Source organism: Alligator sinensis, unplaced genomic scaffold (genome assembly GCF_000455745.1).
Source record: "Alligator sinensis unplaced genomic scaffold, ASM45574v1 scaffold615_1, whole genome shotgun sequence".
Taxonomy (NCBI): Eukaryota; Metazoa; Chordata; order Crocodylia; family Alligatoridae; genus Alligator; species Alligator sinensis.
In genome coordinates this window covers 1,235,397-1,261,371 of record NW_005841982.1, presented here as the reverse complement: position 1 = coordinate 1,261,371, position 25,975 = coordinate 1,235,397, and the positions used below count along the sequence as shown (strand labels likewise).

The 25,975-nt window shown below is 43.6% G+C and overlaps 1 protein-coding gene across 8 annotated transcripts in view; it reads right to left on the bottom strand.

The window, feature by feature from the left end:
* Window positions 1-25,975, bottom strand: part of UBE2V2 (ubiquitin conjugating enzyme E2 V2) — a 41,365-nt gene that overhangs the window by 8,800 nt on the left and 6,590 nt on the right. For 5 of the 8 annotated variants that reach the window (XM_006021210.3, XM_025201030.1, XM_025201031.1 and 2 more), the window contains 2 exons: window positions 10,674-10,828; window positions 315-440 (listed from right to left, as the gene is read on the bottom strand). In XM_006021210.3, the coding sequence (XP_006021272.1) occupies window positions 315-440; window positions 10,674-10,828 (281 nt within the window). Of the gene's footprint in view, window positions 1-314; window positions 441-10,673; window positions 10,829-17,508; window positions 17,531-17,850; window positions 18,020-21,454; window positions 21,514-25,975 lie in introns of those variants that run through there. The other 3 variants (XM_025201035.1, XM_025201029.1, XM_025201034.1) reach the window with 3 other exon arrangements.

Genomic DNA, 25,975 nt, shown 5'->3' with positions numbered 1-25,975 from the left:
ACACCCAGGCTGCAAAATGACACAAAGTCATTTTGTATAAAAGTAGCAGCTGTTTCTTTTTCTTTTTTTTTTTTTTAAATGTGTTCCAATATTGTAATTAACATTAGACTTCACTGACAAGCTACTTTGGAATAAAACTCCAATCTAAAATGTATATATCATGCAAGCATTAAAATGTGCTGAAATATAATCTGTATAATGAATGATTTAAATACAAAGACACATTCCCACACACCTATATCCTCATCAGATTTTCTACTAAAAATAAAACTGCACAGTAAGAAGGTGCGGTTGGTCTTACCATTTCAACTTACCATTCCATTGGAATTATTTATTCCATTCATATTAATTTTAGTTACAAATCTAACTGTTGGAGGTGCTTCGGGATATTTAGGTCCACACTCTACTTTCAGACTGTATATTCTGTTTTCATAGTTTGTCTAGAAAGCAAAAAGACAGACTAATGCACATTACTGAAAGTTTAAGTACTTGAAATATAAACTAGCACAGGCAGAAAGACTCAGGAAGAATATCCAATACAATCATTTTAACTCTGTATTGTTTGTTGATGCCTCTGAAGTACTGTATGATGCATCACAGCTCAAATGACCTGTATTAGCTGCCCAAGGTTACACACTTTTAAGTAAGACATAATATGTGATCAGCATCTAAAAAAGTACTTGCTTTTGGCATCTAGAATGCTATACAAAAATGAAAATGAAGAATTAAGTCTAAAGGAAGAGGACTAATCCTGATAAACCATAGGCCCTGACCCTGGCACAAGGGCCAATTTACCTACACTTGAACAAGCTGCTCCCACCACCAAAGGGATAAAAACTATAATACTCAGCAATCAGGAAAAGGGAAGAGGTAGATCAAGATAAATCACAAGAAGAGCCAAGAAACAGTCCAGAAAAAAAAAAAAAAGAGAACAAATAAATGAAACTTGCAAAACATAGTTCTAAAAGGGAACTCCAGGGCAAAAACGCCAGCAGTCAAATTCCACAGTTGAGGGTTCATAAGTAAAGGAGCCAGAATACAGAGAAAACCAACCCAAGTGCCAGAGGCATTTGTGCTCAAATAGTTAGGAAAGGGTTTATGAAAAGGATCTCAGAACTATGATATTTAACTGTACTCTCATATTGGTACCAAGTTTCAAAAGGCAGATATAATAAACTCTTTCTCTGATCTCCCAAGGGGTGACCACAGAAATATCCACCTCATCTATCTGGTTACAAATATATTTATTATTTTCAAAAGAAGGGCTATTCAGTGTTACAGCAGTCTAGCTTTGATCAAGATTGAGGGAAGAAAAACTGTGGTCAGAATAACTGACCTGAATTTCCTAAATAAGCTACTAACATTAGTGGTTACATTTGACTACACAGGCCAGAATCAACCCACACTGTACATCTGCCTCACTAGCACCAGTATATGGATATATATATGAATAGTGGGAACTTGAAATAGTCAATACACACATATAAAAAACTACCCACAGTCACCACCCTTGAAATCATGTGCACCAGGTAGGTGCCACACTCTCCAGCAAAAATGTCACCTCTACAGTCCAATAATCAAGATCCAATTAGAAAGACAGAGATAAGAAACCACAGTAATGATGCCACAGTAGAGTGGGTAATAACTTCCTTGGGAGCCCATACACTTTGAGCAGCAACAGGGAAAAAAGACACAGGGAAGACCTCTGACTGGATACTAGATAGTGTTCATAATTATTCTGTTTTCTTCCCTTACAGGAAGGCGAAATCCATGAGACAAGACAGACATCCCATCTGCTTCTAGGGACCAGCACTATCACCAACACCTGCATTAAAGGTTGCTTAAAGAGCTGAGTGCCATTAAGATGGTTCTTTATCATTCAGTGCCAGGAGGAGATTGTCAACTGCATTAACCAGGACTGTCTTGAAGTCTCAGACAGTCTAAAAATTCCATTATGTCCAGATATGTCTGAAGCTGTACAGTCACTATTTTTCTAAAAATGGAGTTCTAAAAAGATTCAAAACCACAGAAACTGCAGTCACAAGTCAGAAACTACTAATCCACTGGCTACAAGCTACCACAATCCTTTATTACTAATAGCGAAAAAAGACCCCCACTTCTAAAGCTGAAAACCCAATGAAATTAAGCATGGGCCTACTAAAAAATGTCAAATATGCTTCATCTATAGCAGTGGTTTTCAAATTCCCTAAAGTCATGGAACCCTTTCACATCACTTGTTTTGCCATGAAACCCAAACTCCTATCCTAAAAACTCATTTGGAGCCAGATAATCCAGCCACATGATGGCAGCGCATTGCCACCCTGTCTGATCTGCCATTACCCCCAATCTCTCTGTGGATCACCTGATGACCTATCACAGAACACACTGAAAATCACTGATGTATGGCAAAAAAAATAAAAGAAAAAGAAGTGCACAGATAGGAAGGCATGACTGGATGTTTTAACGGATAGGTAATGCAGTCCACTACCCCAGAAACATGAGACTGTCTATATTACAGATGGGACAGAGTATGTATTCATCACTACATAGAACCAGTAGCATTTTGCTCTCAGCCACTAAGGAAGCCCTAGAAGGATGCCCTGAAAATGACAAGTGCTCCTATTTACCTGGTGCAGTAAAACCCAGATTTTTTTGTAGAGAAATTATTCATAATCTAGTTAGTTAAAAACAGGCTGCCAAATAGAGAATAAACTTCAGAGCTGGGTGCTGCAGCCTTTTTTCTCAAAGGGCACTACTCTAAGCAGCTGGCATACAGCTGCAGTGCCATGCAACTAAATCGGAGAAGTGGCATCTTTTGAAATAAAAGGCACTACAAGCAGATGGAGAACCACAGACATACCAGGCAGCTGCCTGCAGTACCTCTGTATACCCCTGGCAGGTTCACAAAGCCCCATTTTCATAGGGGAGGTTAGAAATGGGAACCATCTACAGGGCTCTAACGTATCAGTATTTGCTCAGAAACCCTATTTCCTCTGTCTGAAACAGCAAAATACCTTCACCGCAAAAGCAGACAGAGGCAGAGCTCAGTGAAAGTTTCAAGTGAAACAATTTATTTGCTGAAAATGCATTGGGTAATCCAATTCACAAGCAGTTTCCATGGGGGGGGGGGGGGGGAGCAGAAAAAATGGAGGCATCATAGTTTTGTTTGAATGTTTCCCAAATAAACCAACTCATGTGCAACTTCTAGATGAAGTTTACCCAATTATTTTTTAAATAAAAATCCACTGAAAACTAAACATTTTGTCTGAAGTCAAACAAAATGCTGTGCTTGACAATCATTTTGAGGAGCAAGGTAAACAGAGGTGAACTAAATAAAATAAATCAATGATAGAAATTAGGGTTGGAAGGGACCTCAGGAAGTCATCTAGTCCAACCCCCTGCTCAAAGCAGGACCATCCCCAACTATATCATTCCAGCCAAGGCTTTGTCTAGCCGGGTCTTGAAAACCTCCAAAGATGGAGATTTAACAACCTCTCTGGGTAAACTGTTCCAGGGTTTTACTACCCTCCTAGTGAGAAAATTCTTCCTAATATCTAACACAAATTTCCTTTGCTGCGACTTGAGACCATTGCTCCTCATTCTGTCATCTGCCACCACTGAGAACAGCCTGGCTCCACCCTCTTTTGAACCTCCCTTCAGGTAGTTGAAGGCTGCAATTAAGTCCCCTCTCAGTCTTCCCTTCCCTAGACTAAATAAGGCCAGGTCCCTCAGTCTTTCCTCGTAAGTCTTGTTCCCCAGCCCCCTCACCATTTTTGCTGCCCTCCACTGGACTCTCTACAATTTGTCCACATCCTTTCTGTAGTGTGGGGGCCCAAAACTGAACATAGTACTCCAAACGTGGCCTCACCAGTGCTGAATAGAGAGGAACAATCACTTCCCTGCACCTACTGGCAACACCACTACCAATGCAGCCCAGTATGTTGTTAGCCTTCTTGGTAACTAAGGCACAGTGCTGGCTCATATTCAGCTTATTGTCCACTGTAACCCCTAGGTCCCTTTCTGCAGAGCTGCTGCCCAGCCAGTCAGCCCCCAGCATGTACTGGTGGATGGGACTGCTCCACCTTAAGTGCAGGACTGTGCACTTGTCTTTGTTGAACCTCATTAGATTCCTTTTGATGCAATCCTCCAATTTAAGTCACTCTGAATCCTAGCCCTACCCTCCAGCCTATCTATCTGCTACTCCCCACAGCTTGGTGTCATCTGCAAACTTGCTGAGGGTGCACTCTATGCCATCTTCCAGGTCACTGATGAAGACACTGAACAAAACTGGCCCCAGGACTAAACCCTGGGGCACTCCTCTTAATACCAGCTGCAAACTAGAAATCGAGCCATTGATTACTACTCTCTGAGCCTGACGCTCCAGCCAGTTTTTTATCCACCTCATAGTCTATTTATCCAGCCCATACTTCATTAGCTTGCGTACAAGAATGTTGTGGAAAACCATATCAAAAGCCTTGCTAGAAATCAAGGTACACCACATCCAGTCTCCCCACATCCACAGACTCAGTCATCTCATCAAAGAAGGCAATCAGGCTGGTCAGGCATGACATGGCCCTGGTGAATCTATACGGACTGTTCCTAATCGCTTCTTTCTCCTCCAAGTGCTTAGAAACTGATTTCTTGAGGATCTGATCCATGGTTTTTCCACGGACTGAGGTGAGGCTGACTGATCAGTAGTTCCCTGGAGCCTCCTTCTCTTTCTTAAATATGAGCATTATGTTTTCCCCCTTTCCAATCATCCACGACCTCCCCTGATCAGAACGAGTTTTCAAAGACGATGGCCAGTGGCTCCGCAATCACATCAGCCAACTCCCTCAGCACCCTCGGGTGCATCCCATCCAGCCCCATGGACTTGTACATGTCCAGCTTTTCTAAGTAGTCCCTAAGCTATTCTTTCACCACTGAGGGCTGCCAAGCTCCTCCCCAAACTGTGCTGCCCGGTGCAGTAGTCTGAGTGCTGACCTTGCCTGTGAAGATCTAGGCAAAAAAACACCAAAAAACCCCCAAAAAACAAACAAACAAAAAAAACCCTCAAAAAAACATTGAACACTTCAGCCTTTTCTGCCTCCTGTCACCAGGTTGCCTCCACCATTCAGTAAAGGACCCACACTTTCCCTGATCCTCCTCTTGCTACTGACATACTTGTAGATACCCTTAACATACCTTGCTAGCTGCAACTCCAATTGCACTTTAGCCTTCCTGACTTCATCCCTGCATGTCTGAGCAATGCTCTTATATTCATCCCTAATTATTTGTTCAATTTTCCACTTCTTATAAGCTTCCTTTTTTGTGATTTAGTTTACTGAAGAGTTCCCTGCTAAGCCAAGCTGGTCTGCCATACTTGCTAGTGTTCTTGCACATTGGGATGGTTTGTTGCTGCACTCTCAATAAGGCTTCTTTAAAGTAGAGCCAGCTCTCCTGGACTCCTTTCCCCCTCAGACTGGCTTCCCAAGGGATCTTGCCCAGAAGTTCCCTAAGAGTCAAAGTCTGCTTTTCTGAAGTCTAGGGTCCCTACTCTGCTGCTCTCCATCCTTCCTTTCCTCAGGATCCTGAACTCAATCATCTCATGGTCACTGCTGCCCAAGGTGACATCCACTACTACATTCCCCACCAATTCATCCCTGTTTGTGAGCAGCAGGTCAAGAAAAGCATGGCCCCTAGGCTGGCGTCTCCAACACCTGCACCAAGAAGATGTCCCCAACACGCTCCAAAAACTTCCTGGATTGCCTGTACACTGCTGTAGTGCCCTCCCAGCTATGTCAGAGTGATTAAAGTCTTCCATGAGAACTAGGGCCTGTGATCGGGAAACTTCTGCTAGCTGATTGAAGAAAGCCTCATCTACCATTTCCACCTGGTCTGGTGGTCTATAGCAGACCCCCATCACAAAATCACCCTTGTTACACTCCCCTCTGACCCTAACCCACTCAACAGGCCTATCTCCAGTTTCATCCTGGAGCTCTGAGCAATCATATGGTTCTTTTACATAAAGTGTAACTTCTCCTCCTCTTTTCCCCTGCCTGTCCTTCCTGAATAGTTTATACCCATCCATGACTGCACTCCAGTCATGCAAGCTCCCACCAAGTCCCTGTTATTCCAATCAGGTCTTAGTTCTGTGACTATGAAAGGACTTCTAGTTCTTCCTGCTCGTTTCCCAGGCTCCATGCATTTGTGTACAGGCACCTGACGTAACTAGTTGATTGCCCTGATTTTGCAGGAAGTATAAGAGTACCTCCCCTACTGCCCCCTCCCGCCTGCTCTTCCTCCCGGGCTCCTGCTTCCCCACTTACCTCACGGCTTTGGCCTCCATCCCGTTGAGCCTAGTTTAAAGACCTCCTCACTAGGCTAGTGAACCTGTCTGCAAAGATGCTCTTCCCTCTCTTCATTAGGTGGATCCTATCTCTTCCCAGCAATCCTCCTTGGAAGAACATCCCATGGCTGAAGAAGCCAAAGCCCTACTGGTGACAACACCTGCACAGCCAAGTGTTGATCTGCAGGATGCACCTGCCCGGGCTCCTTCCCTTGACCGGAAGGATCAACAAGAACACAACCTGAGCCCCAGACCCCCTCACCCTTTTACCCAGAACCCTACAGTCACTTTTCATCTGCTCAGGGTCTCACCTGGCAGTATCACTGGTGCCCACATAGATAAGCAGCATGGAGAAGGGGTCAGAGGGCCAGATGAGCCTCGGTAGCCCCTCCATGGCATCTCGGATCCGGGCAAGCAGCAGACCTCCCGAGACAACAGGTCAGGTCAGCAGATGGCTCCCTCCATCCCCTGCAAAAGGAAGTCTCCAAACACCACCACCCACTGCTTCTCCTTGGTGGTGGTCATCTCAGCCCTTCCACCGTGGTGAAGCCTGGCCTGTCTTCCTTCACCAGTGGAACGTGCTCCTCCCTCTCTGTTGCTAGGGCTGCACATCTCTCCTCCAGATGAACCACTGCAGGTAGAGGTAAAGATCTCTGCTTGCTGCCAGAAGTCACAAGTCTCCAGCTTCCACCTTCTTAGGTGTCCATGTGCTCACCCTTCTCTAGTACTGCCTCTGGCATTTCTTCCTCCACAGTCCCAGACGTCTCCTTCAGCATCAAATCAATGAACTACTCATGATGGAGGGTGCTTCAGAGCCTTGCCACCTCCTCCTGTAGCTCTCTTGCCTGTTCCCTGAGAGAGACCACCAGGAGGCACCACTCACACCACAGGCACCCCCCATCCTGGCCATCACTGGAAGGAACATTCACAAGCCGCAGTCCCCACGCCGCCAAACCTGGACCTGGGTAGAAGCATCTACGGTAAGTGGTCCTGCCTGGACAGAAACCTCACAGGTGCAAGCTCAGGCATTTGCACAGCTCAAGACAAATCATGTAGAAGAAACTCTTAACACTCTGGACAGCATTAGCTATTTCCTCTATTTCCAGCCAGAAGCTACACATGCTCTAAGCTGCTCTGCTTGTCCATCATTTCCATCTTTCTATCACCCCTAAAATTACATATGGTGCTGTAGTTGGCTTGGATATTAAGTGTCATGATTAAATGCCTTTCATAGTCCATAAGTACATTCAGCTATTATTTTTTAATACATGCACTCTTAACTAGGCAGCATGACAACATTTTGATCCTGTTTCCATTTAATATCAAACAAACAAAGAAATTTAAAAAATGCTAAGAATGTCTTGCATGGTGTAATGTGGTTTTTAAAAGCACAGTAATCAAGAGTAAAAGAGAATGAGTTAGGCCAGAAAGTGAAGGAAGATGTATGTGAAAGACAATGTGAATGGTTTTACCAATGCACCTGAATCACAAGCTACCTTGGGTTCCTATTCACCAGAAACAGCCATGGGTGGATCCAGGATGTTGCAGAGTGGGGTGCAGGAGAAGTGACCGGTATGGCTAGGGTCCTGTTCCCACCTTCCCCCCGACCTCTAGTGGGACAGGCACACCATGCCACAAGAACCCCTTTTAAAGTCCCCAAATCATGCAAGAATCCTCATATCCTCACTCTTGGCACTCCTTCCCCCTTCTGCTCCCCTCTATGCTCAGCATCCTGCATCCTTCCCTCCCCTTTGCTTCCTCCCCTACCTGCTTCTGCTACTGTCCCCAGCTGCCCCAGGAGTGCAGGGAGCTCCAGAGCTGCTTCTGCCCTGCTCTAGCTAGGCTGAGTAGGGAGCTGGACTCAGCTGGGGACAGCAGCAATGGGGGCAGGCAGGTTTCCTCCTACCTAAGCCTGTTGGGCGGAAATCAAGAAGGAAGAAGAACCCATCCACTGCTGCTGCTGTCCTAGGCTGAACCCAACACCTTGCACAGCCCAGTTGGAGTGCAGCAAGAGTAGCTGTGGAGGTCCTTCCAACCCACAGCAGCCAGAGACAACAGCAGTGATGCGCAGTGAGGCAGGGGCATGCCACTGAGTACGGAGGGGAAGGGAGGGGAGAATTCTTACCTGATCTGGGGACTAAGTCCCTGGGTGCTGCTCCCATGGTGTGGTCTGAAAGGGAGGTGCACCCACCTCTGGTAACAGCCCATCATTCAACTGTCTTAATAAGAAATGGGCCAACATTAACTACACAGTCACTTGTGGCCTAGAATTACCAATATTTTTTTGGCTATCTGACATCACACCTGGGCCACAATATTAACTACCACTAGAATCTGAACTCTTCAGTACTGGTTCCAGTCTTCCATGGCTAATAAGGGTGCAGAATATTAAGGGTTCAATATTTTTTTACTCCAACTTACTTGATTACTTCTGTTCACTCTTATCCCCAACCCATTTTCAACTTCTACAAGACTGATACCGCCTACTGCTTTTCAACATGAGGCCCTGGATAGACATGGTTTGAAACACTCCAAATGCCTTGGAAATGCTCCAACTATCAATCATACAGATGAAAGAGTGAAACATTGGGGGGGGGGGATGTGAGAAGACTGAATAACACCCCCTTACTGCACCACCTGGCTAGTGAACAATGCTATTGTGTGCAATCACAGAAATTTTGAAGTACTCTGAAAAAAAAAAAGTGTAGGGTAGTGCACATCTATGCACAGCACTAAAGCCTATGAATCTGAAGTGTTCCAAATCTGAACAGAATTTGGAGTGCTTCAAATACACACTTGACCATGCCCTAAAAACAGCCTTTTCCACAACCTCTCCACGATACGTGCCTAAATCCACACAGAGCTTGAAATCATTTTAGCTTGTTAATGTAAAATGTTTAATAATAATAAATGTGACATAATGCACTATGTAAAAAGTGAAAGCAAGTAAAAGCAAAGGACCCCCTTCACCCAGGTCCAATGAAGGACTGGCCAACTCTGCACAGCCCCAACTGTCATCCAAATCCCTGCCTCAGAACCATCCTAACCCAATCCTTAAAACAGTCAGGGTTCTAGTCTGCTCTGCTAATAATTACAATCTAGAAGGCTTTCTCCTGGGCTCTAATGAGAAATAACCAAGTAATTATGTGGTCTTTAGAGATGATTCTGTGTGGGTTTTATAGAGATGCTACATTAAGAAATTGTGTGGTATCAATACAGTTAACAACACTGATTAGCCTGTCACTTAATTCTGCAAATTTCTCACATTCTAGCCATCACAATATTTCTAAGGATACTGCTTCACTGCAGAATTAAATCTAAAAAGGATGGATGATATGTAGTGAAAGGGCAGTTGCACATCCCACCAAAACCTGAATAGGATAACCTGGCTAATACTAGCCACATCTCCGTGTTAATGATGGAAACGCTTTAATATATACTTAATACCCCAGGCAGCAACAGCTTCAAAGGATAACTCCCTCACACAGATCACTTAGTAGCAGGCAACCATCAAGCCTCTAGATCAGCATTTCTGAACCTTTTTCAGTTGACAAACCCCTCGGTCTCAGGGTGAGACTTCACGTACCCCCTTTCAATAGGAAATTAATTTTTCGACCTGTGTTAGACAATGTATGAAATATATCTCATGTATCCCCTGATGAGGCTTCACGTACCCCCTGGGGGTACATGTACCCCCGGTTCAGAACCGCTGCTCTAAATCATGGTGTACATGTAAGAGGTTAAGTCAGGTGCCTGATGAATCCACTTGCATAGAGTCCTGCAACTATTACACCAATACCTCCAACACGTGTGCCTAGGCAAGAGTATAAAGGCTGCCCAAAACCTAGCCCTCCTCCCCCCAACCCATTAGACCTTTGAGACAGAATCCAAAGGCCAGACCGAATCCAGATGTTCAGTGCCTTAAGGGTTGTTCCTTCTTTAATAATAATACAAATAATTGAGGACATGTAGAATTGCAATCTTTGTTAAGTCAAAGAAAAGCATACAAACTGCCTGCCATGTGAACTTTGGGCCAATGAAATGTCCCTATGCAGCTCCTCCTAGCCTTTCCACAAATTTTAAGGAATTCAGACTTGGATGTGGAAAACTCTCCACTACTATCTACAAGCCTGTTGGCATATATCTGTATATACTAGATATTAGCCTCACATATTTAACTCAAGTGAATCTGCAGGCTCCGACTAGCTATAAATTGGTGATAACTTGTGACAGATCACCATAACTATACTTTATAACATGTTTCTAATTTATTTACTCTCTGAAATACAAGTTTAACACAGGATTTTATGCTGTCTACAAACTTAAGAGAAAAGTTTTTACTTGCCATACTGACCCTTGGTGGCCCAATAATCATGCCTGTCCACCTTGTAAGCGTCATATCTTCATCATCCTCAAGTCCCCAGCTTACTGTACCATCGCCTACTCCTTTTTGACCTTCTTCAAGTTCTTCCAACAAGCGAAAATTACGAGGTACTTTAACTATTAAAAGAAAGCAGAGGAATGTAAGTAGCAAAGTTTATAAATGAGAAAAGATAGCTCAGTAATTATTAAATGCAGTCTGCATTACACCTTAAAATCATAATAATCATCCAGAAATACAAATCATATTTTAACAAAGTAATGCTGGCAACCATTTGAAATGAAGTAATTATATTACAGGAAGAACATAGGTGATATCAATATTAAATGGAGGGCAGCCAATTAATTATTACTACACAGTAGCAAGATGTCAAATAATGTAGCCGCTGATGTTAAGCATATTAATCATAATAGTTAAGGAAACAAAGTACTAAGGATTTAAATTTTAGTTTACTTTAAACTTTGTTTCCCACTTACAGAACTATTGCTTTTAGCCGATGATTTTCAAAATGAATTCAAGTTCTACCTATCTGAATTTTTGCATTACATAATTGCAATATTTTGCATTCCTTACTGAAATGAAAATGATTTGAATTGTAAAACATATTTTTCTTTTGTGTTCTAGAATGGCTTAAGGGCTTGTTCTTTCAGCCTCCCCCAAACGATATTACAATTTAATTAGCCAATACATAATCACCATCCACTAGTTTTGGAAAAAAAAAAAAAAATCACAGATCTCAAAGCTCTTTACAAAAGGAAGATAAATATTCCCCTCATTTGGGGGAAAACAATGAGGGACACAGAAAGGCAAAACAATTTTTTTCTAGCACTGCCAGCACGGCATTAGCGGAGCCAACAGAACATAAAGGACTGAGTGTTTTTAGGGATGAAAAACGAGGCTCCCAGTTATTTACATTTTATTCTATTATTACAATGCAAAGAAAGTCTACCTATACGTTAATAATCAACAGAAAATGTAGATTATATGTACTAAAATACAACTTCTGCTTTCAGTGGCTTTGCCATGTCAGATCAAGAAGATTGAGATGACAATATGGCTTTGCATATCACATTAGGAGAATCAACTGCCAGAGCTAAGATAAAAACTAACCAATGTGTAACACGGTCAGTGTCTGTAACCCTGAAAAAAAATGCAGGAGTACTCGGACAATTATAACCTAGTTTTCACCTTTGGTCCTATTTTTGATCGCTTACATCTTTCTGAAGAAGCCATCTCTAGGATAAAATCTCTCTCCAGCTGACAACAAATAAGGTAATACCTTTGTAGGCATCTTGTTTCCTTTTGCCCGTTTTAATTTTCTAAAAGTAATGCTAGCAAGTTTTATACTTTGAAGTTCATTAGACACATGGAGAACTCAAATAGTTGTAAAACTTCAAAATGAAGTTCATTCATAGTACTTAAACACACTCTCTGCTAATTTTGAAAAAAGGGTTGAGAAACAGTAAAAATAATAATTATATTACACCAAATCTTTATCAATTAAGGGCCTACCTCTAACAGTACTTAGTACCCATTGTTCCCAACAATAGTTGAAAATGCTCAGCATTATGCCATAGTTTCATAGTAGGTAGGGTCAGAAGGGACCTCAGCAGATCATCAAGTCCAACCCCCTGCCAAGGGCAGGAAAGAATGCTGGGGTCAAACGACCCGGGCAAGGTGATTATCTAGCCTCCTTTTGAAGACCCCCAGGGAAGAAGCGAGCACCATTTCCCTCGGAAGTTGGTTCCAGATCCTAGCCGCCCTGACTGTGAAGTAGTGCCTCCTGATATCTAGCCTGAATCTACTCTCAGTCAACTCATGGCCGTTATTCCTCATTACTCCCAGTAGTGCTTGGGGGAACAGGGACTCTCCCATTGCCTGCTGGTCCCCCCTGGCCAGTCTGTAGACGGCCACCAGATCCCCTCTCAGCCTTCTCTTGTGGAGGCTGAACAGGTTCAGCTCCCGTAGCCTCCACTCATAGGGCCTGCCCTGCTGCCCCCTGATCATGTGAGTGGCCCTCCTCTGGACCCTCTTGATGCTGTCCACATCCCTCCTGAAGTGCGGTGCCCAGAACTGGATGCAATACTCCAACTGCAGCCTAACCAGTGTCACATAGAGGGGAAGGATCACCTCCTTGGACCTGCTCGTGATGCATCTGTGGATGCATGACAAGGTGTGGTTAGCCTTAGTGACCGCATGCCCACATTGGCGGCCCATGTTCATTTTGGAATTAATAATGACTCCAAGATCCTTTTCTGTCTCTGTGCTGACAAGAAGGGAGTTCCCCAGCCTGTAGGTATGCTGCTGGTTCTTCCTCCCGAGGTGCAGTACCTTGCACTTGTCAGTATTGAATCCCATCCTGTTCCCATCCGCCCACCCCTGTAACCTGTCTAGATCTAGTTGTAGTCTGTCCTTCTCCTCCAGCATGCCCACTTCTCCCCACATTTTAGTGTCATCCGCGAAGTTGAACAAGGTGCTTTCCACCCCCTCATCCAAGTCGCTGATGAAGATGTTGAACAGTGCGGGCCAAGGACCAGGCCCTGGGGGACCCCACTGCCCACATCCCTCCAGGTTGAAAAAGACCCATCCACCACCATGATGCACTAAGAAAAGTTATTCAAGCATAACATTTCAACAAGCATTTCAATGTGTGATTTGGTATGATCATCATTTCAACAAACTCATATTTAAAGTTGCTTTGCATTATTGTGGGGGAGAAAGGGGAAGGGTTAGGAATGGAGCCATTAGCATCAATAGGTAGTAATTTTCCCAAATCCCAAGAATACCAGTTTGGATGAAGTACAACTGCAAGGGAACAAAGCATTACTTGGGACCTTATCTTCACTTCTAAATGTGCTTTGGGTAATTAATGTGTGCAAGCTATCTGCAGGTATAAACACAATGAAGACAAGGCACTGCAGCTAGGTAAACTCATTGAGATCGTCCTATCCATCTGTGAAAAAACATGCCTGTGCACCCCTCACCAGACTGCTGTCCTGAATCCCAACACTGGAGGTTCAATACGGGGTCCACCATCCTTTTGTTTGGATACATCTTTTGAGATATGGCATTCAACTGCTCATCCCCCAGAGTAATCTCGATTCCTCAGACTCCTAGCATGCTTAAACGCAGTATTTTTGGAATTTCACCCAGGTTGACAGCCTTTCAGGAGGTACAAGACAGAAGAGAGCAAACGGGCTGGTACATTGTTTCTAAACAACCACTGCTTTCCTTAGGATACAAAGAATGGGAAACTACAGACCAAGAAGAAAAAAAAACCTTAGTGAGCTTCTCACAGTACAACTGAAGTGCCTATCTAGAAATAAAGTACAACACTTTATCTCTAGATAGCTCGCATACACAGAAATCCTTAGCAATAAAGGTGAGTCCTCAGTGAAGCAAGATTTCAGTGAGGCCACAATGATTATTTGCAGTTTTTAACCCAATTTGTAATCCCTTAAATGTTTTATGTAATCACCCACCATTGCACTAAAATTGGTAGTAGTAGCAGTGCCCATGGGCACTACTCAGGAGACACAGCTCAGCATCTCTAAAGTCAGCCAGCATAGATGTGGAAGTGCCAAACTGTCTACTCTAACATTTCCGCTCTTCTCAGTATGAATAAAACTGCTCTGGTGTTACCAAGATTTACCCAATAATAAACTGCACTGGATTAAACAAAAAGAATGTTTTTGAAGCCATTTAGTTAAATCAGTGCAAATCCTTCTGTGGACACATGTAAATCAATTTATAAATCGATGTACTCAGTTAAGTGTGTCCATACAGCAATCTGCATCAATTGAACCAAGTTGCTTTAAAAAAAAAAAAAAAAAAAAAGACACCTAATTAGAACAATACAATTTAATCTAAGCAAGACTTGACAGCAGTAAATTTTGGTACAGTAAAGGACCTAGTCTATAGTATAGCAAGCATCAATAGGAATTTCTGTATCTAAGAATGAAGTTTCACTATGTAAAAGGCTAAATTTACCAAGAAAAGACTTAGAGTCTCTAGGTCACTTGTTTCTAACCTTTGCTCATTATTATTGTTCATAGGCAAGCAAGTAACTTGCTGCAGGCAACTGTGTAGTTTGCTCCCTCTCTGTCAACCTGAAGAAACATAACTGTGGAAAGTAAAATTTCTTGTGGCCACAGGCAACACTGGACTCTTTCTGGAAGCTGCTTGTCACATCAAAGGATCCCTTATAGCACCCCATTTATGTGCATCAGCAGATAAAGTCACATGTCCATGTCGTTCAGAACCAGGATCCTTTTATCAGAACACTTAATGATTCAAGGCCCTGATGTAATTGATATTCGAGAGGTTAAGAGCAGGGAATACTAAACACTACTAGGAAAATAGGAGTTTCTATCCTGCATCAAACCTTTGGTTCATTTTGTTCAGAATTCTGTGCCAATGGCCAGCACCAGATGTTTCAGAACAAGGAACAAAAAATCCCGTAGTATGCAGATGTCTGAATCTACCTACCAGAGAAGTCTTATCCTAATCCCTACTGTTTAGGGACTGGCTCATAAGAAGCATGACTATTTCCAACACCCATCTCACTCTTTGAATCTTCCTAAATTCTTGACCTATTAAAGGCTATGTCTATGCTAGGAAACTTCTAATGTGGACACAGTCATACCAACAATCCTCATTCCATACTGATATAGTAAAGCCACTAACAGGTGAAACAAGTTATACTGGTAAAAAGCAGTTTTTCAAATTTAACTCCAACTACACCTGATTCTGTCAACATAGCCATGTCATTCATGGATCATGGAACTTCAAAGTCCTGATGAAAAAAAGCTATGTCAGCAAAAAATCTGGGCTGTAGACTATCATACCAATATTGAGCACCTACTGAAATCTGGGTCTAAAGCAGTTAAACTGAACTTTTACTTCAATAGCAAGTAGGAAGGAAAACAGGGGGAAAATAATTGACTTCAGCAAGGGAATCTCACTTAACTAAAACTCCAGGTTACCAAAAAGTTAGGCTATTTCCCTTGCAGTTTCAGGAATAATTTCAGCTGTGGAAAACTAAACTACAGTTCACTTTCTACAAAAAAAAAAATTGCAGAATCCAAGAACATTTAGGAAAGCAAAGCACCAGTCTCTTCATGACACTACTTAAAGTGGAAAAAGTTGTACTTTGAAATAACAGTAAAGAGTCCACACTTCAGAATAAAACATAAGAAATAGGGGAAGGAAAAAAGAGTGTGTTAATGTCCCAGTTATTTCTCTAGGATTTCCTTGTTCCTATAACTTGGCCTGAGAGTTGCTTCAATGTACTTCAGTGAAATGATATTTCATGACTTTATACAATGCCATTGCTTAGTTGACCACCAGACAGACTCCTAAACCTAATCTAACAACTGTAAACCTATTGATTTTTCCCTGAATCTCTTCAGCCAAGCTATCAATTCCTGCTATGAAGTTTTCCATACTGCTAATATGGAAAAATCAGGAGAGTATACATTTATCCTGGACTGGCAAAATGGAGAAGTAAACTTATGATTCTAGCAGCAGTACTGGACTCTCATACAAGGAACAGCACAGAGAATGAGGCGAAACTGATTCCAGCTCCTGATGGACAAGTCATTATGAATGTTTATGTTATACTTGCAATATGGCCCCTAGACCAGCCAGGACAGTGATGGCAGCAGGTGAGGGAGGGGAGGAAATAAGAGGAAATAAGAGGGGAACAGGATGTGCCACAGGGAAATTCTTACTCCCTTTACTGACGGGGGGGGGGGGGGAGAAAAGAGTCTCTATGTGCTTCTCCCACAGCATCAACTGAAAGGGGTGGGGTAGGCCATGCCACTGCCCCCACCTCTGGATCCCCCTGGGAAGGAAGAGAGGAAAGAGGTTTGCAAACATTAAAACTACAGTGAAAAGATTCAACTTAATAGACAGGCTGGAGCCACCTAATTTTTAAAATATTTTAATTAAGTATATTTAACTATTTATTTGCATTAGACTGAGGATTTAAAGTAAGAATAAATTTGTATTGTCCTAGACTTTTATTAAAATCTATAATGAACTAAATATAAAACCATTTTTATATGCCACCACTGCAGAATTGCCAGTCTTTTCTCTCCCCAGTTTTGTTTTGTTTTGGGTTAGGTTTTTTTTGGTTTGGTTTCGTTTTGGTTTGGTGTTTTGTTTTGTTTTTTTGGGGGGGGGGGAAAGAGAGTGGGGCGCAGGGAGAGGGGGTGGTATAAATTAGGACCTGACCTCACAAATATTCAAAACAAATACTAATTGTACTAATCTGACTGACAGCAATAGGACTACTCACTTGGCTAAAATTTTAAGCGTTATATACATTTATAGCATCAGAGGTAAACTTTTATTTTTAATAGGAAGGTGTCTTGCATAACATCTTCCACTTCAAAATATAATTGCTTCAATGCAAATAAATGCAGAGGTTTAGGTTTTATATATACACACACACCACATACATATGCATTGGCTTTTTAAAACATGCACTGGCCAGATTTTCCAATAGTAATATAACATAAAGCTCCCAAACACATATATGGGTACATAAGTGATTTTAAATAATAAGTCTTATTGACATAAACTGCAAAGCTTAGCCGAAGGATTTTAGGTTTCTCCATTCATGGAACGTCAGTAGTGGTGTTGGCTGCAAATAAAATGTGTGCTATTTGCTCATGAAATCTGTTTTTCACTTTGCAATGAGGCTTTGGGCTTTATTTTTCTAGCATAAATCAGCATTTTAAATAAGCGCCTTCTCAGTAGGGAAAAATTCTGTGAAAGCTGAAATTCTACTAACAATAAGGTTTGCTAGAGGAAGCAGTTGCCTCTTATGAAGAACTGGTTAACTGTATTGTTCAGGCACTCAGCCGCAGGTTTTCCCTCTTTCCTTCCTTCTAGAAAACAGCCAAAGCCCCCTCTTACTAACCACTATAGCAAGAGAGAGATGAGACTGAGTCCAAGATCTATTAAAAACAAAAAGTTGTCAGTTTTAAATCTAGAGAAAAGGTTCTGCCTCTAGCACTATAGCAAAGATGTCCCAGGCAGAGACCTGAGCAGGGCTGACCCACCAGGACTCCTGGGCTTAGGGACTTCCCAAAAGGTTATTCCTCCGTCCCCCCATCCTCAATCCTGTACTCACCGATATACATATTCAATTCTCTCCACAGGCTGCTCTCTCCCTTGTACGCCCCACACCTACATGCTCCAGAAGTGGGCCGGAAAGCAAATTTGCTGTGATGCATCTCCTGTGATTCACCAGTAGCTCTGCCCTCTGACCACATCCTGTGATCTGGCGGAGTTCTGTTCAGCTGAATCACAGGAAGGTTAGCAGAGCAGACATCCACTCTGCCCCAATCTCCACTCTAGCAGTCAAACTTCCCTTACTGCTTCCATTCTCCACCCCCTGCAGCCCAACTCCCAGCCATGTCTCGTACTCCCCTAGCGCATCCAATCTGTAAATGCTGATATTCATCAATGACTATACCTATAAATGTTTAGAGGCAAAAGTATGCAGATAAAGGAGTACACTGCTAAACACAGGCGTGGATGCGTGTAAACACATGGGCATTTATACACATACTTTTTGGTCCCGCGATGCAGCAGAGATCCACCACTTGATTAATTGCTGACGTGCACTGCGCTGCATCGCATGCAGTTGTATAAGCAACGATATGCGCGGCAGCATGGAGAAAAAGTTGGTGGTGCACTTTTGAACTAAAGTATCTTCTATGTGTTTTAATTCAAAAGCGCTTTTCTCAGCTCTGACGCACATTTCACCACTTATACAACTGCAAGCATTGCAGCGTTGGGCGCTTTTCAAAACGCGTGGCACACTCATGTGTAAAAATGCCCATGATGAGAAAATGTAGCTCTGCAGGATTCTGCAATAAGGCAGAAGAGTAATAACTACTGACAAGACTACAAAATGGATAGCCATATCCCTGGCCTAAATACACAGCATTTTTTTTCCCCATAAATGCAAACCTCTAGAGTACAGATGTCAAACTCACCCTTACCCACAGGCTGGATCTGGACTATCAACCCCCTTGCTGCTGGCACACATCCCCAACATCGTTCCACAACTGGTAATTCAACAGCAGGACCCACCCCTACCTACACCTTTCCTAAATTCTCAGACCCTCTACGGCTATACAAGTCATTGACCCATGTCCCAGAAGGATACATCCTGGAATTGGAAGAAACAAAGTTTGCATCAGTACAATTTTCTCCTGGTGCAGTACCCTCAACACCATGGGTTTGCAGCACTAGAGGGACTTCAGTTTAGTTACCCAGGACAAGTTTCTCTAGTCAACCGGGGGTGGTCAACACATAACACACATGCCACAAGTAGCAGGGGCAGCTGGTGTGCATGGAATGCGAGCCTCCAGGGACTCAGTAAAGGGGGGGGGGGCAGCTGGAAGAGAGGCAGGGGACTTGAGCCTTCCCCAGTTACCATCTAATTCAAGACTCCTTTGGATTCTTGCACCGTTTCTGGGAGGGAAAAAAGGCTTAACTTTTAGCAAGTCTGCCCAAAAGGTTGGCCATTGCAGCCCTAGCCCATATAAGCTTTTAGTTATTTCCCAGGCCCTGCCCTGCACATCCACATCCCAGAGTTTAGCTTCGTCTAGAAACAATTAAATAAACTTTTACAAAATACAGGTTTTCCTCGCTTTATGTGGGTTCTGTATACGCGAATTCAATCCTATGCAACAACCCTTTTTACACCCCAAATTCGTTATATGTGAGGTAAATTCATTATATGCAAGGTAAGTCTGTAGGGGAAGGGGCAGAGGCGCAGCGCAGCCCAGCAGCTGCAGGCAAGTGCAGTCTGTTCCCGGGGCTGCAGCAGGAAGCAAAGCAGAGGGAACTGTCAGCGAGTGGGGCACAGGTGCACAGCTCTTGCTGCTATGTGTACCCAGGGAGGGCTGTGGGCTGCACCAGGCTCTTCCCAGAAGATGTGGACCCCCGGATCTGCGCTTAGGACGAGAACAGGCTGCCATTGCAGGCTGGCGCCAGCACTGGGCTCTTTCTGGCAGGGGGCTGAGCCACACTGCACTTGGGGTGGGAGTGCTGGGAGGGGGGCTGCAGCCACCGCAAAATTCGCTATAGTGCCACCAACCTCCCCAACCAGCACTGCTGTCGCCTTCCCCAAGTGCAACAGCCCAGCCCCTGCTGGGAAGAGCCCAGTACCACTGTTGGCCCTAGCCCACAGCAACAGCCTGCCCTGCTCCCGCATGCCGATCCAGGGGCACACACCCCCAGGAAGAGCCTGGTGTAGCCCCACAACCCACAGGCCTCCTGGGGTGCACATGCAGCAAGAGCTGCACCCTCCCCTCCCCGTCCCGCACCCTGCGCCCACTGACAGTTCCCTCTGCTTTGCTCCCTGCTACAGCCCCAGAAGCAGCCAATGCCACCTGCCTGCAGCTGCTGGGCTGCGCCGCAAACCTCCCCCCTTCCCTTGCTTAGCCACTGCCCCACTTCCTCCCTCACCACCGTAGGAACATATTGCTATTTGTTACCTTATAAACTGGGTTCCCTTTACGTGAATTTGAGTTATGTGCAGTTTTCCAGGAATACACGCATCACATAAAGCGAGGGAAACCTGTACAGGCCAGGGGTGGCTAACCTTTGTTAACCGAGCCAGACGTGACACACGCTGCCTCTGCACAAGTGACATGCAGCAGATCAGGGAGGGAACAGGCAACACAACAGCAGATAGGGAAGAAAGCAGCAATCAGAGCAGCAAGTTGGAAAGAACTATAAAGCAGAGCAACAGATCAGGATAGAAAAGTGATTGAAGTGGTACTCAGAGAGGATATGGGGCTAATTTGAGGCATACCTGCCAAAAAGTGTGGCCCCCCCACTGATACCGGCACTTAAAACAGGTTAACTCATGCTTAACCCATTGTATATAATGCTTTATACCAGGGGTGGGCAAAGCCCAGCCCACAGGCCAGACTGGGCCCACAACAGCTCCATTTCCCAGCAGCAGCTCCTTCTGGCCGCCACTGCCAGCCCCAGCCCCACTGCCTGGGCATCCCAGCCCATCTGCCCTGCACCCACCACCAGAAGCAGGACCCACATGGGCAGGGCATGTAGCCAGGTGACTGGGATGGAGCAGCCAGGAGTGAGATGGGTGGGCAGGGCCAGGGAGACCCCAAAATCTTGGAGCAGTGACAGCATGGGGCTGGGGCAGAGTCGCAATCCATGGTCCACATGCCCGTGGCAAGCGCAGGCTCAACAGGCATGGGCGCGCAGAGAGCAGATCATGGCTCTGCTGCAGCCCTGTGCTGTCATGGCCCCAAGATCCCAGACCTGAAGCAGCAACCCACCCAGCTCCTGGTCAGTCTCCATGAAGACCCTGGGAGTGAGGGGCTGTAACAGAGCAGAGCTGGGGCAGAGACCCAATTCTGCAGTCCCACAGTGTCACAGCCTCCCTACTCCCAAGGTATCCATGGAGACTGGCTGGGAATCACACAGGTAGGGACTGCTGGGAAATGGAGTCCAGCCACCTGCCAGATCCACCATTTTGCCCACCCCTGCTTTCTATATTAGGGAATTTCAGCAGCATCCCTTAGATAAATTTTCAATTGATAAATGCAGTCAGCGTTTCTAATATAAACTAAACCTCTGGTAACTCAAAAGTTGATACACTGCATGTTACACTAATATAAACTTAGAAAAAACTCTATCCATACAAAAAAGGAGAACATACGTTATTAACTAGCTCATCATTCACCCACCATGCTTGTTCTGGTTGAGGGTGGATGTGTGAAGACCAAGACTGGTGGAAAGGAGATAGCTGAATTTAAGGATAATTTGTTGAATGAGGCACAGACATGACACTGGATGGTTTGAGAGCCTGTTGTTATTAACACTGGTGGGTTATGAACAATGACACATTCTGAAATTTGACAGGATGTTAGTTTTATTAGCAAATTATATTTTGTACAACAAAATTGGGCCATAAAGGAAGCAATAACAAAAGGTCCAGAGTCTGTCTAAATGACTTCAAAAGCACCTGCGAATTAAATTCAAATAAACGCTTTTTTTTTTAATTGAGGTCTTACAAAAAATAAGAGAAATGTTTCCAACATGCCTTTTTTAAAGTTCAACAAAAACAAGTTTTAAAAATATATTTACAGAAACATTACAACTCAGACTGAAACCAACTATATAAAAAATAATTAAGTCAATGTTTCAATGTCCAAGTACAGAAAAATTAAAAACAGTATAGGAAAGACAAAGCATATCTTAAAAATTCATTTGAAAGTCTGAAGTAGCATTAGTAGCATGAAATCACAAGAAAACAGAGCTCCAAAGAACCTCACGAAGTCATCTTGTCCCACCCCCTATACAGGGCAGAACTGTCCTCAACTAAATAATCTTAGCCAAGTGTCTGTCCAACCTCCTCATGAACATTTCCAAGGATGGAGATTCCACAACTCCTCCAGGTAGCCTGTTCCAAGGCTTGACCACCCTCATAGTCAGAAGTTACTCCTAATCTCCAATCCTAGTTCTTTTAGCCGTTCCTCATAAATCTTGCTTGATGTCTAATAATTTCTATTGCTCTGCACTGAACTCCTTCCAATCTGTCTGCATCTTTCTTGAAGCACGGGGTGCAAAACTGGACACAGTAATCCAAGTGAGGCCTCACCCATGCTAGAGAGAAGAAGAAACACTTTCCTTGATTTGCAAGCGATGCTCCTGTTGATACAGCCCAATATACTGCTGGGCTTTCTTCCAAGAGCATGCTGTTGACTCATATTCAGCTTATGGTCCACTGTATACCTCAGGTCCTTCTCTTCAGTACTGCAGTCTAGCCAGTCATTCCCCAGTCTGTATTTATGAATGCACGTATTCTGACCTAAGTGCAGGACCTTGCCCATGTCCTCGCTGAATCTCATATGACTGATTTCGGATCCTCTCTCCAGTCCATCCACATCATTCTAGATCCTAGCCCTGCCCTCCAGAGCATTTGCTATTCCACCCAACTTGGTGTCATCCTCAAATCTGCTAAGCATGCATGTAATACATCTAGATCATGCGTGAAGATGCTGAACAATACCAAACCCAGAACCCACTAAATAGCCCCCTCCCCTGTCAACTAGACTCTGGGTGCATCTACACATTCATTAATGCGCTTTAGGTAATGAATATTAAGTCTAGTACCTCCAGCCACTTTCACACATGCTCCAGGGGTAGGAGGAGGAGACAGAACTTAAATAATTAGAGTGGCTCCAACAGCCACTCTAATTAAAGCACCATAGTCTCATGTATCAGCATCCTTGTGCTTCAAAATGGCAGCAGGGGTGCTTGTGCTAAAGCTCATTCGACAAGCTTTAGTTCAAGTGCTTCCTGCTGCCATTTTGAAGTGCAGGGACAGCGATATACGAGACGTGGGAGGCTGTTGGAACACAATAATTACCATGCTGGAATAGACTTGATTAATCAAAACTGCTCCAACACCTGTAATTACAATGCATTGGAGCACCCTCCATTGTGAGGTACTAGAAAAAGGTGCATTAACCTATTTTAATGTGCATTAGCTGAAGAGCATTTTTTTTTGTGATGCTTTAATAAGCATTACAATAAGCTAACACACATTAAGGCACACGTGTATATGCACTCACTGAGCTATTGATGACTGCTCACTGATCCAAAATTAGGTATTCGCCTTACAGTACTTTCATCTATAATGTATTTCCTTAGCTTGTTAATGAGAAAGTTGTGGGAGACAGTATTAAGTACCTTTCTTGACTTTAGCAAGGCTTATCACATGCACTGCTCTCCTCCATCCACAGAGCCAGTTGCCTTATCTTAGAAGGAAATCAATCTGGTCAAGCTTAACTTGGTTTTAATGAATCCATGCTAGCTCTTCCTGATCACCTTGTTCTCCTCTAGGTCCTTCATAGCAGACCTGCTCCATGATCCTTCCAGATATTGAGATCAGGTTGACTGGTCTATAGTTATGTGGATCTTCCTCCTTCCATTTCTTGAGGATGAGAACTATATTTGCTCTTCTCAAATCATCCAGCACCTCACTCAACCTCCGCACAAGTTCTCAAAGAGGATAGCCAATGGTTCTGAAATTACCTCAGCTAATTCCTTCAGTCCATAGTGTGCATGCCACTTGATGCCGCTGACCTGAAAGCAGCTAGCTTCTCTAAGTAATCCCTAATCTGTTCTGCCATTACTCTTGATCGTTTGTCTTCTTCCCTATTTTTGCTGCCAACTGAGCACATCATCTTGTAGCTGACCCTATTTATGAAGACTGAAATAAAAAACAAAGATTAAATACTTCAGTCTTCTCTGCCTCATCCATACCTAGATTGCCTTCTGCATTCCTTAAGGGAAGGAATGCAGAAGGCAATTCCTATGGTTCCATTCCTATGGTTTCTCTAGTCTTCCTCTTACTTTTGATAGTTTCAGAATCCTGTTTTATTGCCTTTTATGTCCCTGAATAGCTGCATCTTAAGTTGTGCCTTGGCCCTACTAATTTTCTCCTTGCAAACTTTTTGATACTTTTACTCTTCCCTGCTACTATAACCAAGTTTCCACTTTTTGTAGGGTTTTTTTTTTTGTTTTGTTTTGTTTTGTTTTTTTAAGTTTCAACTCATTGAAAAAGATTGCTCTCTCACCAGGCTGGCCTCCTGTTGCACTTGCCATTCATCTGCCACATTGGGAAAGCTTGCTCCCATACCTTTAATATGGCCTCTTAAAAAAAATACAGCCAGCTCTCCTGGACTCCTTCTCCCCTCAGACTTGCCTCCCAGGGGATCCTGCCTCCTAGTTCCCCAAGTTAGTTGAAATTTGCTTTTCTTAAGTACAGCCTCTGGTGCTCTCCTTCAGACCTTGAACTATCATTTTGTAGTCACCGATACCCAATTTGCCTTCCAACTCCACATTCTCAACCAATTCCTCCCTGTTTATGAGCAACAAATCAAGAAGAGCTTCTTCCTACTTGGCTTCTCTACTATCTGTATGAAAAAGTTATTCCAATACACTGCTGTACCTCCCTCCCAGCAGATGTCCCGATAATTGAAGTCACCCCTGAGAACTCAGGCCTGAAATTCAGAAACTTCTGTTAATTGTTTAAAGAAGACCTCCTCCTGGTTTGGTGGCCTGTAACAGACACTCACTACGACACCCCTCCTGTTGCTCCCCGCTCTGACCTTTACCCATAAGGCTTTCAACAGACCTACCTGCCACTTAATACTGTGTTCTGTCAAAACAGCATAGCAGGCAGCATAAACCACCCTCTTATTTTCACAGGCTTATCTTTCTGGAAATAGTCACATTTCAGCCCCAAATTTCCCTGAGTACTGTGGTCTCTCCAAAGTGTTCTGCTTACACAATGCTTCAGCCATTTGAGTTCACCGAAGGATACAAGTATATGCTTTTTATTGTTTATTTTTCAACTAAAACTTTCTAACACCTAAAATCCTTCAAATATTACTGATTTTGCTTGGCCTGGAATATTATATAAAATTACTTTGGCAACTGTCTTCTTAGCTACAGTTTTAAGTATTTCTAATGCAACTCACTGTGCTGAAATGGGATATCATACTTTCTCGCATACAAGCTCACTACCCCCAAAAGAAAACAGCTGCTGGAAACTGGGGCGCACAATATAAGCATGAAATATGGTAATGGAAGTTTCTTAACTGCAAGCTGTGCTCCACAGAGAATAGTAGAATAGTAAGCAAGCTGTAAGCAATAAGCTAGGGCTCCATAGCTGCTACTACTAAGCTACTTACTACAAGGAAAGACCTTTTCTTCATCAGCCTTTTAAAAACAAGGAGCATACCTTAATTCCAGGGCATGCTGTACGTCAGAAAATATGGTATAGGGTTTAGCATATATGAGATCATGCAGCATTGTACTGGTATATTTCATTCCTAAATTTTTTGAGCATTTTTTTTAAAGGTCTAATTCAATGAAGCTACTGATAACTCATCCAAGTTACTGGCAGTATTAACTGTGCGTTAAATTGAGCTCTGTGATTACAAGTCAGCATTGAGGGTTCTACTTAGGGGTGCACCGAAAGACATTTTTGGGACCAGTATCAATAGCCGATTTTTAAGGAGGTATATTGGCCGATACCAATCCAATTTCTGATATGCAGCCTGGCAGCGTGAAGAGCAGTGTCCACCTGGTAAGTCTGTTGTGGTAGAAGGGGTGGGGGAAGGGGTGTTGAGGGGCAGACCAAGGCCCCTGCAGTGAGGGAGAGAGTGGGGCTGGGGGTGCAGGATGCAGCTGCC